At 32.4% G+C, this 18,823-nt stretch overlaps 2 protein-coding genes across 2 annotated transcripts; both read left to right on the top strand.

Annotated features, from left to right (window-relative positions):
- The first annotated feature begins 3,477 nt into the window (after positions 1-3,477).
- LOC120080220 (transmembrane emp24 domain-containing protein p24delta9-like) lies at positions 3,478-6,412 on the top strand. Its single transcript, XM_039034800.1, has 4 exons — positions 3,478-3,768; positions 3,946-4,155; positions 5,631-5,707; positions 6,019-6,412. The coding sequence occupies exons 1-4, from the start codon at positions 3,559-3,561 to the stop codon at positions 6,161-6,163; spliced, it is 642 nt and encodes a 213-aa protein (XP_038890728.1). The 5' UTR covers positions 3,478-3,558; the 3' UTR covers positions 6,164-6,412.
- A 7,927-nt stretch (positions 6,413-14,339) lies between these two features.
- Positions 14,340-17,896, top strand: LOC120080578 (pectinesterase 31). The gene is made up of 6 exons (XM_039035296.1): positions 14,340-14,818; positions 14,914-15,018; positions 15,194-15,271; positions 16,037-16,224; positions 17,068-17,241; positions 17,360-17,896. Exons 1-6 carry the CDS (start codon positions 14,570-14,572, stop codon positions 17,520-17,522), a joined length of 957 nt encoding a protein of 318 aa, XP_038891224.1. The 5' UTR covers positions 14,340-14,569; the 3' UTR covers positions 17,523-17,896.
- Positions 17,897-18,823: the final 927 nt, after the last annotated feature.

Raw genomic sequence — 18,823 nt, 5'->3', positions numbered from 1 at the left:
ATTGTATATATTTTTGTAAATGAAATGTTCATTAGCGAAAGTTATGTTTGTTCTATTGCAAAGCAACTTTTGTTAGAACCAACCTAGTTAAAAGCCATTTACAAATATTTAAATATTTAAAACAGCTAAAAATCGATAAAGGCAAGTAATTATTTAACCTAAGTGATAAGTTTAAAACACTTGAAAAATTCAAAGTGTACAGAACTTATTAGGTAAAATAAAATTGAAATACTTTGATTGGATCAAAGTATAAAAAGTTTTAGATTTCTAGGACTATTTGATAGAACATGAAATCCACTAAAAGCTTTCTACACCTAGTTGCCTTAATTAGTTTTTTTAACATCATTCCAATTTTAATGTATTTTTGAACTTCTATATGAGATATAGAGAACTTATGAAAGCTGTTTATGATATGTAAAAGTTGTTTATATAGTTCAAAAATCTGAAAAGATCGATATAAGTGTTAATATCAAACCCTTAAGTGTTGGAATATTGTTCGAGATCACCGTGTATTATTTGTTTCCATAAAAGCTTGCATACATCAATAAAATTTATTGATTAAAACTGACACTGTAAACAAGAGGTTGTTTATACAAGTCAGATGCATCTTACTCAAAGAGTTGAGAGTACCTCGATGTAGTGGGAGGAATGTATGACTTCCTAGCCATTATTGAGAAACAGGAGTTATGACAATAAGATGCATTCCCCATATAGTTTAATAAGAATTCTATTGTATACTAGTATGTTTACAACAATTCTCTCGGCTAAAGTGTATGAGAATCTCCTAGTAAGACTTGGAATACCAGGAATATAACCTAGGGTAAGTGGGAGAAAAATCGGGTATGGGATACCAAAAGATAAACCATGGATATGTGATGTCCTAGTTTATTGTATTTCTCTGCAAAGCTAAAAAACCCAGTATTATATATTCAGATATCTATGTTACCACTGGAGTTTTAGTCCAAGTAGGAGTCTGTTGGGTTTTATGTCCTAAAACTCGTGGTTTGTATACAATAAAACTTATTCTGAAAATTCAATAAGTTTTTATTGAATATGAATTGCTTATTTCGTTTTAGAAATAAATCCAATAAACTAAAAGATCGATGACTATTACAGGAGTACTTGAACTTTATGTGGAGAAATAAAAGTGGATTAGGTTTGAGTAAATAATCAAAATGATCTATAGTATATGAATAAGGTTGGGTGCCTTATTCTGGTAACACTATCGAATGTGGCTCACTCTGTTATTGTTACAAGGAGTTATAAAGTGCTATAGACGATGTGATCCTAATTCGTATATGTTATGACATGAGGAGTGGGAGCATTCTATGCAATGGGTTTGTACAAGATTGGACCACGAAATCAGTCACTCTTACTTTATAACGCTTGTTTACTGTTTAAGACTGACTATTTCAAAGCGATTACCTATGTAATTGACCTTAATCCTAAGCTAACTATGAACTCCTATTTATTTAGGATTATCCTTAGTTTTGCATAGGTGAGGGTTGGCTCAACAATGTTGCTCAATCAACCTCCATTTCAGGGGTAAGAACGGGTAGATAGCTAGGGACATAGGGTGCAAGATGGAAATCATTCTTATCCGCTTTCAAGGATAGTAGAGAGGTTGTTCCTTTAAGTGTTGATTCCAGGTCTTGGACACGGGCCCCACCCTCTCATTGGCTCAAGAGGAACTCAGTTTGTTTTGTTGATTGGATCACAAACCAATTGTTTATTAGAGGATAAGTGGGACTTAAGGAACAAGAGGTAATCTTAGGGGTAAAATAGTCATTTGATCCAAGCATTATTACGAACAACCTGTGAAGGATTAACTTCGAGTGGACATAATATATCTATAGTGAAGAGAGTGCAACTCTGGGCTTTAGTGGAGTGACCCAATAGTTAACGAATGGGAACAAATTCGGTATAAAGTGTTTAGCCGATTAATCTCGGATTGTTGGAGCCCATGATCTGTAGGTCCACGAGGTCCCCTACTAGCTCATAAATGGATTAGTCTTAGAGTAGCGTGATAAGTTAATTTAAAACGTTCAAATTAGAATTAAGGGAATTAGTAATTATATGTGATATAATTACGTGTTTAATTTTGGAATTAAACGAAATTGGAGAATCAATTAATATTTAAATATGATTTAAATATTAAATTCATGAATAGAGATTCATGGTGTAATTAGTGTCAAATTAATTTAATATTTGATATTGAATTAATTAATTAATATTAATTTTATTAGAAAACTAATTAATGAATTAATTTTGTAAAATTAATAAAGATTTCAATTTTGAAAATAAAATTTATTTTGGAAATCAATTTAGAAAAACAAAATTGAAGAAAATATGGAAAATGGAAAGAGTTGGATTTATCCACTTTCCATTTATAGTGGCTCACTCATTTCCCACCAATTTCTTGACTCAATCTTCTAAGCATGAGGTACATTTCAAGCAGCAATCCTCTTTGCATGATGGTCTTGCAATAAATGGAGAAAATTGGGCTGAGAATCAAGCATGCATTTGATAAGTTTTTGCTGAAGAACTTGAGGTTGAATAAGGTCTTCTTCCTTGGTGCAACAATATTTTCTTCTCTAAATTCTCTTTGTTCAAGCTTATTTTGAGTACCATAACTCAATCTAAAGCACCAAGAGAACGATAGGGAAGACCTTGAGGTGACTCACAAGTTGGGAGAAGATTTGTAGCTGGAATCGAGATTCAAGTGGTTCTACAAAGGTATGTCATGAAATCCTCTTATTAGTTTATGAGTATGCTTAATTTAAAGCTGAAATTAATGAATTAGAGTGCTTATTGATCCGTTGTACTTTCCATACACGTTCTAGACTCTAAAATAACCGTGTTTTGATGATCATACATTTCTTTCAAATTTTTTCATAAGATACAAAGATCTTTTATTGTAAGATATCCCATTTTTAATCCCTTGTGGAGATGATGACGAAGCAAAATCATAGCTCTTGTTTTGTCCTGACTAGATGTTTTATTTCCTTCTTTAATGTTTCTCCCAGTTCATAGCATCCAGGTGAATTTCGTCATCGAGTACCCATGAAAAATAATAATTTCCATTAATGTCAAGGGCTGCAAATTCTAATTTTATATGGTCTGTCATGGTAGCACTAGCACAAAATATTATATTAATGGAGATAATGATAATTAATAGCATTTTTAGAGATAATAATCAAATGTATAACATCATTTTAAAAAAATTATAAATATAGCAAACTTTGATAAATTTCTATTGTTGATGGGCTCTTACCGACAATATGATTTATCACTAATAGACTATCTAAGTTTTTGCCATATTTATAATTTCTTTTTTTTTTTGTATCATATTATATCTATTAATGCTTTTGAGTTTGAATACTATATTTGTAATTGTTCTTATAATAATTCAATTTAATCACTTAAATACATTTATAATAAATCTAAAGAATTTAATCAAACCGTTTACAATTTTAAATATTACAAATAAAACATCTATTTTTTTTTTCCCTTGGCTTTCAATTTGATGATCTCTTCAACCTAATCTGCCAGATATCAATGAAGATGCCGAAATGGAGTTTCTTGGTTTTCGTTCTTTTGGGCTTCATCTCCACCGTCGCTGATTCAATGCGGTTCGATCTTCAATCCGGCGCCACCAAATGCATTTCCGATGACATCAAGACCAACGCCATGACCGTCGGGAAATATTCGGTGGTTAATCTCAACGAAGGTTTTCCCATCCCTGATTCCCACAAGCTCACTGTTAGGGTATCATTCACTTTTCCTTTTCCGATTCAATGCTTATCTATCTTCTCCAATCTGCATTTGGACTGTATCATGATCATCTTTATGATTCTGTTTGCCTGCATTTGTGTTTTCAAATTGATTTCTCTCTCTGGGTTATTTGTTTAGATGAGTAATTTGTGTAGTGGAGGTTCTTATTAGGTTAGTTCGCCTCACGGCAACACGTATCATAATGCGGATCATGTGGAATCTGGACATTTCGCGTTCACTGCAGCCGAGTCTGGTGATTATACTACTTGCTTTTGGGCTCCCGAACAAAAGCCCCTTGGTTCGGTTACTGTGGAATTTGATTGGAGGTCTGGTGTTTCTTCTAAGGATTGGTCCAAGGTTGCTAAGAAAGGCCAGGTTGAAGTAAGTACTGAAATTTCTCAATTGTTTCTGGCTTAGACATGGATATGCATTTGCTTAATGTTTGGAACTTTTTCCTAATTATCCTTGGAACAATTCATCTTGCATGATATTATGTTATTCTTTGAATAATTGTGTTGAACTTGTGGGCATTGTGGTGGCTGCATGGTGAAATAAGTGTTCATGTTAGATCATAATTTGATTTGATATGCATTCAGTTTCTATAATAGGTTTTATCTCCTTTTGCTTCCTTACAATATTATTAAAACAATTATGTTTTCAACAAGAATCTTCTTTCTTTCTTGTAAAGAACTTACCACTATAGAATCAAGCAAGGGAAGACCGACATCGAATCAGTGTCAATGATATCATCTCTCTTGCACAACCAAGTGAAGAACTTTTTAACTTTCTTTGGGATCACCTTCTAGAGTTTGGCCAAAAAGAACCGGCCCCCATAAAGCGAGAAGATGAAGTGTATAAAGGAAAAACAAGAAAGAACAAAGAGAGAGAGAGAGAGAGAGAGAGAGAAGAAAGATGCCGCTAGGAAAACACCAAAAAAATAGAGGATCAAAATCCTTTTATTCTGAAGAGTAGCACTAGGACTACCCCACTGGTTGAAAGTGGATCATCATTTAAATTCCTTTTGAAAGCTAAAATTGAAGTGGACCCTTCAAGCAAAAAATGCCAACAAGCCATAAAATTCTGGAGGAATGCAAAGTCCAGATCTTTTTATCTAGAAGTAAGGACTACCTTAACGATGGAGATTATTTTCTTTAATTGGACATGTTTCTTGTAATTCGCCTATTGGCGTTGAGGTTTTCCCTATTTCATCAAACAATGAAATGTTTCTTGTAAAATAAAATTTTATGATGGAGGCAGGATTATCATTTTAATTCCTATTGAAACTGAAAATAAATGAAGGGAAATCTTAATGGAAAAAGTTCAGTCAATGCCACCAAAACTAAGCGGACCATGCTTGTGGATGAAAGTAGCTGGATTAGAGAGAGAAAAATAAAAGGACAAAAGAAAAAAGGAATTTAAGTTTTTCATATACAATGATTCTTTATGGGTTTGAGTGGCTCCTGATTTATGAAGTTTATGTTGATATTTTCATCATATGGTCTCAATATGCTACTCTGGTCATTAGTAGTTCTCATAATGTATGGCATGATTGAAATATAATAATGTATAATTTTACCAATGTGTCATTGTCTAAACTGCATGTGCATCTCATTATTCTTCTTGTGGTCCATGTCCACATTTCTTTGGTATTTATTATTTCTTCATAGATATTATTTTTCATTGAGGTTTTCCCCCATAATAATATGTTAAGAGGCCCATTTATAAATAAGAGATCTTTTGAGATTCTGTTCCGAACTCTTCTCTACTTAAATGTAAAAATGGTTTATTTTTTTCGTTTGATAGAAGAATCTTTCAGATGGTCATGTGATGAAATTGCTCATCATCTCTTATGCTAGGTAATGGAACTTGAGTTGAAGAAGTTGTACGACACAGTCATCTCCATACACGATGAGATGTTTTATCTCCGTGAAAGGTACAACATTACAATGAATTGAGTTTCTGAAGAGCCCATAAAGAAATTGCATAATCTCTCCTGCCTTATGGGAATATGATCTCTTTTACATGGCATTCATCATAACCATACAGAATTTGATAAAAAAGATATACTAAAATGATTTATTCTGCTACAATGTGATGATATTCCTCGAGAGAACTTAGTTCATTGGCCTTTTGTATCTTTGGTGGGCTCTGTACTTTGTAGATTTATTCTGTATGAGTTGATGCTGTGATGAATCTGATGATTGATTCTTTATTATTGTTTGTCTTATCTTTTTGGTTTTTCAGAGAGGAGGAAATGCAGAAACTGAATAGATCAACAAATGCAAAGATGGCCACTTTTAGTCTCTTATCACTTGGAGTTTGCTTGTCTGTGGCTAGTTTACAGTTATGGCATCTCAAGACATTCTTTGAACGCAAGAAATTGCTGTGACTTTTTTTACATTCTGATATATTCTTTTTTTTAAAAAAATTCCTTGTCTTTTTCTTTTCCATGTTAAATTTTTTATTTTTTATTAGATGCATCAGTTTATGTTGGACTTGAATTTACAGAGCAGTTGCGAGTTCTCAAGCTAATTGAAGGGAAATATATTCACATGATATTTTGAAATATATGATGTTACCTTCTACTGTTTATGGACGAATTTGTTTTATTAATCACAATAAACTACCCATCTAGAAATCCGTGTTTCTTTTAAATAAGTTTCGAGTTATGAAAATTGTTCTAAATTTGTGAGGATTTGTAGGGAAAAAAAACCCACTGTTTGATGATATAACATTTCCCTTTTTTTTTTTTATATATTATTTTTTGGTTTTCTGTGAATGATTATTTATTTTTACATAAAACTTTATTAATATTTATTTTCTGCTATGTTTAAAAATTATTTTTTTTAGGGGTCGTTTGGATCATAAATATTATTTCATAAGTATGAATATTAAATGGCTAGATTTTAGATGTTGGGATAATTAATGTCTACGTTTGGATAAATAAGATAATTAATACCAAAGGAAGTAATGTAATCATAATTAAATTTAACTATTTAATATATTGTTATATTGATTAATTATTTAATCAATTAAAATATCTTTTAAGTGAATATTTTAAACTTAAATATTATTTAAATTTTTTATTTAATTAATAAAAAAATTAAATAAATATAAATTAATTAGAATATTAATAATTAATAATTAATATTAAATAGTTAACATAATATAAAATATCAACGGTAAACTAGGAAGTACAAATACTTCTAATTGTGCAGATACGTGTCTGATTGTGCAGATGCGTGTTTGATAGGTGATTTGAAATATCTGATTTTTCTATTTTTATTTTTAATTTTCAGATATGCGTATTTGCTTTCAGATTTATTTTAGTGCATGTTTAGGAGTGATTTTAAAATCATGATTCACATTCCTTCATCTTCAACTTCATTCTTCAATATTCATCTTCTACTTCTTTCCTACAGTCTACTCTAGTCGCTCAACAATGACTCGACGTTATTGGATTTTTTTTTTCAAGTTTTCATTCTCTTTTTAAATCTATTTTAATTATATATATATATATATATAAACGTATCTTTAACATATTAGTATCTTAATTTTTTAGAAATTAACGTATCGTCGTATCATATCCGTATCTGTGTCTGTGTTTCTTAGACGGTAAATATATCAGAAGAAATTTATTAAGTCTAAATAATATATTTATATTTATTAATGAATTAAAATTAATAATACTAATTAATTTATATTAATTTATTGATTAATCAAACTCTATCCATATCCTAGGTATAAAAATCTCAGAAGTACGGAGGGTATTAAAAAACCCTTGTCAGATGAATTTTAAAGTTTCCTAGATAATATTATTTTGGTTTTAAAAAGTGAAATCTGTGAAATAAACATAGATATTAAATGTCTCTCTGAAATCATGACAATATCTATGAAACAAATAGGCTCTTAATGGAACTCTAATTGTTTATCATTAAGTCATAAGATAATTAACGGTCATAAATTGTGGAAAATTGTACAAAATGACCCAAAAATAAAAAACTTTTCTATGACTGACCTACTTCTAAAAACTTTATTTTGATTGACCTTTTTCACACGTGAAATACCATTTTTACCCTCGATTTTAAATGCTACTCTTCTTCATCCTTTAATCTTTTCTTCCAACCATCGAATAACCCACCATAATCCAATGCAACCATTTATTCTCAACCAACATTGTACCATTAGAATTCAATGCTCTTGGATCTTAACCATGGGACAAGTAATGGAATTTCATTTTCAACTCTTCAATTTCACTCGAACACCATCACTTTCCCCATTGCTCTATCACTTTCAGTCGAATACAAATCACTTTCAACTTCATTCAATTTATGTTGTGGGTCTAGAGCACGCATTATTCGAAGAAGATAATTCTACACACCCAGAAACAAATACTGTAAGTGTTAACCGAAAGTTTTAGAAGTTCGTTCACTATTATATTTTCGACCAAGTACCATTATATATGTGATCGTATATCATGAGATACATAATCGTATACCACAACATATACGATTATGTATTATTAGATATTAGATCGTATATCATCGTGTATACGATCATATATGTGGTGGTATACGATCGCATACCAATATATATACGACCTTATACCCTTTTGTAAGCGGTCGTTTGTCACACACATTTTTTATTTATGTAATTTCAAGGTTTGATCTATTATTATAATTGGCGTATTGCATATCAATGACGTTACTTTGCATCTTTGTACGGTATGGTGGGAGTGGACCAGACCGAAGTAACTATATTGGCAGTCACATAAAAGGTCTAAAGATTAGGCACGATATATCGTGTAGTGAACTAGTGAGACTTCTACACTAACGACTGAATATCGACATGGATAAATTTGACATACATATCAAATGTTGTTACAATCTATTGGTCGAAGCTTCCCCAATTCAATATAGTCGATAATGAAGACCTTAGTTTTTTTTTTTTTTTTTTTTTTTGGAAAGCAGTGATGCATATCGGATGCCTCTATTTAAACTGAATGACATTTATAGAATGTACACCAAGAACATGTACCATTAGGGCAATCCGATCATTCCAACCATTCCAACTAGTTAGAACTTTGGCATTCCAACTACATCAAGAAATAAAATTCCCACTACGTCGTCACTAGATGAGAACATCGAACTATGTAACTTGGGGGATGAAAAAAATGAAACTTGGATGGGTCACAACGTCCAAATGAGATGCACCTCGTAAATTATACTGACTATGGATACAGACAATTTCTAGGTCCATAACCATTTCCAATAATTTTCATTCATGTTCAATTCCACCTACTCTAATCTCACCAATGGTGATGCCCTTAGATCCAATACAACCAAGTATTCATACCAACCATTCGTAGATGTACCTAAAGCATCTGATGACCTATCTGATGATGAACTTATCTCAATGCCTCACGAATGTCTAATGAGAATATAAATGTTAGTCAGATTTTCTTTTCCAAGTATGACTTGTCTGTTAACTTGTCAAGGCTTGCGATAAGAAAGAATTTTGACAATCATGTAAAGAAGTCGACAAAGAGCTTGTTAACTGTATGTTTAGTGGAGGAATGTAAGTGGCGGGTCCATGGAAAAAAATGGTAGGAAGTGATTCCTTTAAGGTAATGAAATATCCAAGCATACATACATGCGCACTTGAAATAAATAGTGGTAAAAATTGACAAGCTTAGAGTTGGGTTGTTGGACACTTAATCAAGTTCAAATTATTAGAAATGGTGTCCTAAATCTCCTTGTAATATCGTAGTTTGTAAACTTTGTATAAACATATTGTTGTCAATAAAATAAGTGTTATTTTATAAGCATATACTTAATCTACTAAACTAAGATTCGATGTTATTTCATATAATTTAAACAAGTATGTAGAGACATGCAAGTGAATCTTGTTTAAATAATAACCTAAACGGTTTGTAGTAGATGGATAAGGCTGGATACCTTATCCTGCTGAGACTACGGATACGACTTGCTTTATAGGTGTTACAAGTGTTGTAAAGTGTTACAAATGATATGATAGTGATCATTCATGTGGAGACATGCGAGCGGGTATCCTATAAAAAGAGTTTGTATAAGACCGAACCACGAAATTATTAGTCTCTTTATATAACGCCGTTAATAATAGAGACTTACATTTCACTAGGATGACCATATGTGACATGACCTGAATCCTAATTGAGTTGTGAACTCCTGCTCATGAAGGCGGTCCTTTGATTTTTATGTGTGAGAGTGGCCAGATTGCCAACTCAATAAGCCTACCATTTTGGGGATTCGTCTGACTGGGGAGTTGGGAACTCAATTGCATAAGACGAAATTCACTCATTCTCCGATGCAGGGGCAAATAGATAAATTGTTCCCCTAAGGGCTAATTTTGGGTCTTGAACATAATAGCCACACCTTCTCCTGGCTCGAGAGGACTTGGTCATAGTGGGACTATGACTTATTGTTCATTAAAGGAATCAGTGGCACTTAAGAACTTAGATGTAACTAAAGAGGCAAAATGGTATTTTGGCCCAGCTGTACTTACGAGCAATTTGTGAAGGGTCATCGTATTGTTGATTGGTTATATCCTATAGACACAGAAATTTATCTATAGTGCGAAGAATGCAACTGTCGGTCTTTAGTGGAGTGACCGACAATTAACGGATGTTGGGTAATTTAATTAAAGAGTTTAATTAATTATCCAAGTACCGTTGGAGCTTCAATCTACAGGTCCATAAGGTTCCGATTGTAGCTCAACAGGGATTTAATCTTTGGATTAATTAGAAGTGTTCAAATTAATTATATATGTTATAATTAATTATAATGTATTTGATACATTATATATGAGAGGAATTTAAATATGATTCAAATACCAATTATATGAATGAGATTCATGTAATTAAATATAAATATGAGGCGGTCAATGCATGTCTCTACATACTTGTTCAAGGGAATCAGAGTAGGGACAACATGGTGATAGGACCTCACACCTTTTTTCAGACTTATTCAATTATAGTCAATTTTAATATATGCACTTTCATTAAACTTACTCAATTATAGTTATTAGTTGTAACAAAATTCTGTTATTGTTGTTATTTTTTCATTAATGATTATTAGCTTTTTTTCTCATTGGTCATGTATATATATATATGAGGCGCGTTTACTTATGTTTTCTCATATAAATCTCTTGTCTTCAGCTATTGGGGATCCCATTTCTGTACCAACTCAAGATATGCTTATTGTATATATATATGAGGCGCGTTTATTTATGTTTTCTCATATGAATCTCTTGTCTTCAGCTATTGGGGATCCCATTTTTGTACCAACTCAAGATATGCTTATTGTATTAACTGATCCTTTTGAAAAGAGATAAGAGCTGGTGAATCAGAAAAATTAATTAGGAATTAAATATACTTTTTTTATGGAATATACGTATCAATATTCATGGATCATACCGTTCATCTCACTTCTAATTCCTATCTTAATAGGAGTGAGACTTCTACTTTTTCCGACGACAACCAAAAACTTCGACGTTCAACACATTGTTGTACGTAGAACCGATTGTGGAACCATCCGGGGGATTTCAGTGAGTCTTGGAAATAGGATGATTCCGGAAAGAATTTTTATCCAAACATTAATTGGTCATGACAAAGACATTGTTGAGAAAAAGATGGCTTTTTCCGGATGAAATGCAAATTAGATTCATGTAACAAGAGAAAGGTTTCCCATTCCATAGCTGGAAAAATATGTGGCCATGAAATAGGGATTAAGTGGAACAGAATTAACTGGGTGATAGAGTCATAAAAATACCAGTTTCTTCCATATTTTGGACCTTAGTACCATGGAACAATATACTATTGCTGAACCAAAATCAAATCTATGGAAGCATTGGTTTATACATTCCTCTTAGTCTCGACTCTAGGAATAATTTTTTTCGCTATCTTTTTTCGCGAACCACCTAAAGTTCCAACTAAAAAGGCCAAAATGATTTCTCATTATCTCAATTGAAGTAATGAGCCTCACAATATATATATATATATATATATATATATATATATATATATATATATTATATATATACACATATATATTTCTATGGAAAGTAAATAAAGTGAAAGTGATTTCCATGTGGCAGACCACGTCAACTGACTGGTTGACCGTTTAATCCATGTGGCAGACTCAATCTCGCTCTCGCTCACAATCTTGCTCTCTCTTACAATCTCCTCTCAATCTCGCTCTCTCTTACAATCTCACTCTCAATCTCGCTCTCTCTTACAATCTCGTTCTCTCTCGCAATCTCGCTCTTTCAATCTCGTTCAGAATCTCGTTCTCTCTTACAATTCAAAATTCTGTTATTGTTGTTATTTTTTCTTTAATGATTATTAGCTTTTTTTTCTCATTGGTCATGTATATGATATATATATATATATATATATTTCTATAGAAAGTAAATAAAGTAAAGACAATTATGAGTGAGATCCTCCTCATGAGCGAGATCCTCAAGCATTTCTTTAACAAACTGTCTTCCTAGCGATGCTCACGAGATTCAGCCTACATTTCTAGCAAGATTCCCTTCTAGAGCGAGATCCCTATCACAAAATTAGCGAGATTTCTTTCTAGAGCGAGATCCTCAAGCATTTTTTAACAAACTGTCTTCCTAGCGATGCTCACGAGATTCAGCTCACATTTCTAGCGAGATTCCCTTCTAGAGCAAGATCCCCATCACAAAATTAGCGAGATTCCCTTCTAGAGCGAGATCCTCATCACAAAATTAGCTTCACCCACTTATCTTCCTTGTCGAGGGTTAAAGTTTCGACATATGTATGTCAAAACTTCAACTTTCGACAACCTAATATATAAAATTAGCGAGATTTTCTTCTAGAGTGAGATCCTCATCACAAAATTAGCGAGATTTCCTTTTCCTTGTCGAGGTTGAAGTTTCGACACGACAACCCTAATATACATATTGTTTCCAAGTTTTTTTTTGTTTGTCGAGTTCTCAACCCTCGACTTCTACATTAATTGAATCCTCAACCCTCGACTTCTACCCTCGAACTCCCAAAACAACAATATTTCTCTAATAAGTTTCAAAATAACAATATTTCTCTCATAAGTTTTGAAAACAACAATATTAATATTAAAGGTCCACTCTACAAATTTTCAAGTTTAAAATCGATCCAATTTTTTTTAATTGAAAAATATGATTATGAGACTGATAAAGACATTATTGTAAATATGCTCTACAAACTTGATCTTAAATATTATCATTATGTTCATAAATTTTAGTTCTTAGACCAGGATCTGCAAATAGTTCTACTAAATTGATTTCTATATAAGATATATTAGAATCAGAAGTAAGTTTTTTTTTTTTTTTTTAAGATGATGACCATGTGGTTTCTATTGTTATTTTTCTTTTAAAATATATCTTTATATTGATATAGACCCTTCAAAAGTATTATCAATAAAAGTATTATGATTTATTACATAGATTTTAAAGTATGAAAATTAAAAAGATTTAGAAAAATTTGAAAGTTATTTATGGATGGTATGACACGTATATCCTGATGAGTAATGAGAAAATTATCTTGTAATTTAACTCTGAAATTAATTAAAATAAATATATAATAAGTAATACAAAATGAAAATTAAGTAAAAAAAACTTAACAATACATTTTCAATAGAATGTTGTCTTAAAAGATTTTTTTATACTAAATTCATTTTTTAGACAAGTACTACAACAATAGGTAACAACACTACCAAAATTTGATTTTAAAATAAATTATAAATTAAAATTACATAAGCAAGATTCAGACCCACACCCTGACTATCAGAACTATGCTCTCTACTACTGCACCACACTCAAAAGATTTCGTAGGTCAAGGAGGGTACGTGCCCCTGATTCCTATGTGGCTCTGTCGATACTTATAGATTACCATGTTTTACGTTCAAAGAAAATGTCTTTAAAAAAAGTTAAAAAAATCATATTTTCCAAAAAGTTAAAAGAAAATTTTACTAAAAAGGAAGGAGAAAAGAAAATGATGCAAGGATCTCATTCCAAAATTCCTATTCTTAAATTAACATTTTTGGACAACTGAAAAATTAAAACCATCATTTTATCTTTTTTTTTTTGTTTCTTTTTTAAGAAAAACCTCTAATTTTGAAGAATAGATATTTTTGGTCTCTAAATTTACTAAAATGTTAGAATACCTATATTTATAGGTTTAAAAAGTCCCTTAAATAATATTTTATATAATTATATGACATTTTGAATTAAAAAATAAGTATAAGAATAATTTTAGTAAGAAAAGACATTTTTTAAAACTAATTTTTTAATTTAAAATAATAAAAAAATACTATTATAGAGATATTTTAAGACTATTCTAAAAATCAGTGACTAAAAAATTCTTTTTTTTTTAGACTAAATGCTATATTCTAAAGAATTCGAGACTAAAAGAAATATGTTTTAAAAACTCGAAACCAAACACATATATTTTCTAAAGCTAAGAATTAAAAGGGATTTTTTCATTTTATTATTATTTTAATTTTTTTAATTAGAGGATTCCGTCTACTTCGTAATCTCGCCCAATGCCACCTCAATGAAAGCAGAACATGAAAAAAAAAATAAAATAATGGAAAAAAAAAAGTTGCAGCTGTGCCGATGATCATGAAATGTAATGGATCCGATGTCATTGGGTGTTCTCCCATTCCTTTCCGTTTTATTACTACATTTGGTTTGATCTTCGTCTTCAACCCGTTTCCCAACAACCAACCGGCACGAGCTTCGAGAAGAGGGTTTCATGGCGGCCCCGCCCAGGTTGCTCACAGTGGCGCACGACGGCTGTGCAGATTTCCGCACTGTTCAGGAAGCAATAGACGCGGTTCCATTCAGCAATACTTGCCGCACTATAATCCGTGTGTCTCCTGGGATTTACAGGCAGCCTCTGTATGTTCCCAAGACCAAGAATTTCATCACTTTCGCCGGTTTGAACCCTGAGACTACTATTCTCACTTGGGACAATACTGCCACCAAAATTAGCCACCACCAAGTCCGTTTCTCATCTGATTTCATCGATTTCGTATCTGGGTTTGCTTTTAATTTCCGGAAATTGTAATGTTCTTTCATTTATCTGTCTTTGATCAGGCTTCTCGTGTTATTGGAACTGGGACTTTTGGTTGTGGGACTACAATTGTGGAAGGAGAGGATTTTATTGCTGAGAATATCACGTTTGAGAATTCTTCCCCTCAAGTACCCTTTTACTTTTAGGACCTCTTTCATAATCTTATCTTTACTTTACTTTTAAGTTCAATGTTTGAGTTTAGTTTTGAAATTGTACAATGAGGGTCTTTGTGCAATCTACTTTCCTGTGTTTTTCTGTTGCTATTGTTTTAGTTATGTTGTGGCTTCTTTGTTTTCTCTACAGGGTTCTGGGCAAGCTGTGGCTATCAGAGTTACAGCAGATCGTTGTGCCTTTTACAATTGCAGGTTTCTCGGCTGGCAGGTATTCCTATAGTGTCCAGTTAGTTCAAGATGTCAAACAATATTAAAGGCCTTTTACCATAGACCCTTGTGGGCTATTATGTTGGATGTTTAAGACACCATATTTATTCGAAGAGGTATTTCCCAAGCTAAAGAGTGCCATCATCTAGGGGTAACCATTGGTAGGTTGACGTTGGTTTTGGGCTTAAACCGATGCCAATCGCCTACTAGTCGGTTTCTGGCAGTCGGTGTCTATCGGTCTCACAAGAAGTTGGCATGCCGAACGACTGACCACTGTACCGATCGGTTGGTTTTGATCGGTTTTCATAATTCAAATAAGTGAACGGTTGGTGTGTTGAATAGCAAAACCAACCGACCGCCATCAGTTCGACCGGTTTCGGTTGTTCGGCTTGATTTACTCGGCCCTACCATCTTCTATGGAGCTGGTCCTGTTCTCGGGCTAAGTTCGAGAGTGGTCCTAAATTTCCTCTCTTAGCAGTTTGCAGCTATATATAGTGTTCAACTTTTAGTGAAATTGGCTCAATACCGTCAAGTTTTCTTTGCTTTTGCTATCTATAACACACTATTAGGATCTACAGTTTGATGCTATTGTTGTCATCCAATAGCTCTATCCTTTAGCTAGTTCATCAGCCAATGCCGTTTGCGATTACAGTAGATAGTTTTTAATGTACTTCTATTGCCTCCTATTGTTTCTTCATCTGAAATATTTTTGGATGTTCTGGAAAAGCTTTGAACATTTTCATTTTCCCCGTATAATTTCATGCAGGATACTCTTTACCTACATCATGGAAGACAGTATTTGAAGGATTGCTATATTGAAGGAAGTGTGGACTTCATATTTGGCAACAGCACTGCTCTGTTGGAGCATTGTCATATCCACTGCAAGTCGCAAGGCTTTATTACTGCACAGAGCAGGAAATCTTCTCAAGAGACGACAGGTTATGTGTTCTTGAGGTGCGTTGGTGGAAAATATGTTCCTCTTGTTTAAAATATCTGGTGTCTCATAGATTACTTAAACAATGATTTGTGTTTGGCTCTGCATCATCGATCATCTCTTTTTGGACAATAACTTTCTGGTTAACTTCTTTTATCCTTTTGTGTGGTTAATTTTAGTGATAATTCATAGTTGCAACTATATCATTTTGATTTTAGAAGCTAAGGACGAGGGTAGTTTTTTTTTTTTTTTTTGCCCTCTTACAAAATTTTGTGTTATTATTAGGAATATAAAGTGACTTTGGGATTATGTTTCGAAGATTCAAACTCTGTAATCACTGTGTAAGTCGGATATTAAAATCCCATAAGTTATTTTAACAATCGAATATTGTGATTATATATGCCTTTACATGTTAGAAGCTTAGGATGAGTACAGATATTTTTTTTCACTTTGTAAATTTTGTATCTTTATTAGGTTATTAGGAAATATAAAGTGACAATGGGATTATGATTCAAACTCTATGTTGCCCGTCTAGGTAGGAATTACCAATTCATGTTATATATATATAAAGAGAAATGTTTAGAATTACTGGATCTTGTAGTCTCCTATTTATGGTTCTTTGCTGCTATGAATCTGACTCCGAGATAATTGCAATCTTTACACCAAAAACCAAGATATGCTTTTGTATGAGTTATTGCAATCTACTGTATTGGTTAGAGTTCCAAAGAAAGTCAATACCTTATGATAAGTGTCCATTCTGAAAGGCTTTCTGGGGATATCTTAAAATTTTGTCTGACATGCTACATCTTCATCATATCCTTTTCTCTGGAAATGTTTGACTTGTTTTTTCTCGATTAATGTAGGTGTGTGATCACAGGCAGTGGCGAGACTTCGTATGTTAATCTCGGGCGACCATGGGGACCGTTTGCAAGGGTGGTCTTTGCTTACACATACATGGATGCATGTATCAAACCAACAGGCTGGGACAACTGGGGGAAAACTGAAAACGAGAGAACTGCTTGCTTCTACGAGTACAAGTATGTTGCGTTTAATGCCTTTTCGTCTTAATTAACGACAACGATTAATTATGTGATGAATGGGAACATCGCTGAGAGCCTTGATCATGTGATAGGAGACGTGTGTTTTCCGATGCAGGTGTTTTGGGCCAGGGAGTTGCTCAATGAAACGGGTGTGTTGGGCAAGAGAATTAGTAGATGAAGAAGCTGATGAGTTCATTCTGCATCGATTTATCGATCCTGACATCGAGAAGCCTTGGCTATGCCTGAGGATGGCACTGAGGCTTCCATTTTCTGCTTGAGAATGGGATCATGTTGAAGCTTTCAAAATAAAAATCAGAAAAAATCTAAAGGTTTGGAAGTAATCCACCAGTAGAAAAGTAGTCTCGAAATCCTGAACATTTTGTTGGTTGCTGGTGGCTTAGAGAAAGGAAAACCGATACTATATGGTGGCATAGGGTTTCCTTCTTCTATCCACTAGTTTTTCACAGCACTATATTTATCTTTATTTATATTATCAAATTTGTATTTTAATCTCAGTGTTTAACATGAAATTTCATTTTCAGTATGGTTAAGTATTTCTTGGATAGAAAGTGAGCTTAAATCAACTGTATGTTTTTGACAACTAAGAAGACATAGAAGACATAGAAGACGTATGTATTATGTGGTTCGAATATCTCATACCTATTGTATATACTTTTGAGAAACTCAACGCTTGTTTTAAACTAAATGTATTGCATCTAGTTTAACTTAGAACTCAGAGGTTAGTTTGATAACGATTATTTATTTACTTATTATTTTTTATTTTTTTTTGTTTTTGATAATTGATGTTTTAAAATTCTAGTTTGGATTTTGGAAGACACTAAAAAAACTTATGAGTAAAACTGTAAAAGTTGTATTTCGAAGTTTATTTTTTTTTTAAAAAATAAAAAATAAAAAAATAGTCATCAAATCATAGTTTAACCAATGAGAGTAATTATAGTGGGTACCACTTTTAGAGTTAATAATTGAGTAATATTTTTAATGAATTGAAAAGAACAAAATCCATAAATAATAAATTCTATCACTGATAGACTCTTAGTAATATGGTGAGAGTTGATCTAAATTTTAATATATTTGTAAATTCTTTTACGTTGGGTTACATTTGTTAATATTTTGAGTTTGATTATTATAAAAGATTTGGGGATGTTTATTTTCCAATGAAAGAGGGAGTAGGAGAAAATAATCTTTGTAAGCAGACAAATGGAGATAAAGAAATCATTCTTATCCCTATCCCTTGAATGCCCCTTGTAATTACTCGAGATTCTCGATTATTCCATTTTCTAATGCTAATAATGTATAGCGGTCAAATACGATCATTTTTTGGTCGAGACCTCTTATTAATTTTTTTTTTTTAAGGAAGTGAGAAATTATTTTGAATGTTGAGGGATCAAATAAAATAGAATATTTCAAGCTAGGTTAAGTATTACATCTCACTTAGTTAACGCATTAAATATTTGTTTTAAAAGTTTAGATGTATACATTTTTATAACACAATTTATACATTGAACATTTGTCATAAAGGCTAAATGGTGGAACCTATACCTCCAATTGAAAGTAAAAG

Source organism: Benincasa hispida, chromosome 6 (genome assembly GCF_009727055.1).
Source record: "Benincasa hispida cultivar B227 chromosome 6, ASM972705v1, whole genome shotgun sequence".
In the NCBI taxonomy this organism is placed as follows: domain Eukaryota; kingdom Viridiplantae; phylum Streptophyta; class Magnoliopsida; order Cucurbitales; family Cucurbitaceae; genus Benincasa; species Benincasa hispida.
The sequence above is the reverse complement of the archived record's forward strand: the minus strand, read 5'-3'. Positions and strand labels throughout refer to the sequence as shown.

What these genes read in the sequence shown, in the direction of transcription:
- LOC120080220 (XM_039034800.1), top strand. Translation starts at nt 3,559, where the DNA reads ATGAAGATGCCGAAATGGAGTTTCTTGGTTTTCGTTCTTTTGGGCTTC. An exon ending in CCCACAAGCTCACTGTTAGG is followed by an intron (nt 3,769 to 3,945) that starts GTATCATTCACT and finishes GGTTCTTATTAG; the next exon opens with GTTAGTTCGCCTCACGGCAA. An exon ending in CTAAGAAAGGCCAGGTTGAA is followed by an intron (nt 4,156 to 5,630) that starts GTAAGTACTGAA and finishes CTCTTATGCTAG; the next exon opens with GTAATGGAACTTGAGTTGAA.
- LOC120080578 (XM_039035296.1), top strand. Translation starts at nt 14,570, where the DNA reads ATGGCGGCCCCGCCCAGGTTGCTCACAGTGGCGCACGACGGCTGTGCA. An exon ending in CCAAAATTAGCCACCACCAA is followed by an intron (nt 14,819 to 14,913) that starts GTCCGTTTCTCA and finishes GTCTTTGATCAG; the next exon opens with GCTTCTCGTGTTATTGGAAC. An exon ending in GCAGGTTTCTCGGCTGGCAG is followed by an intron (nt 15,272 to 16,036) that starts GTATTCCTATAG and finishes AATTTCATGCAG; the next exon opens with GATACTCTTTACCTACATCA.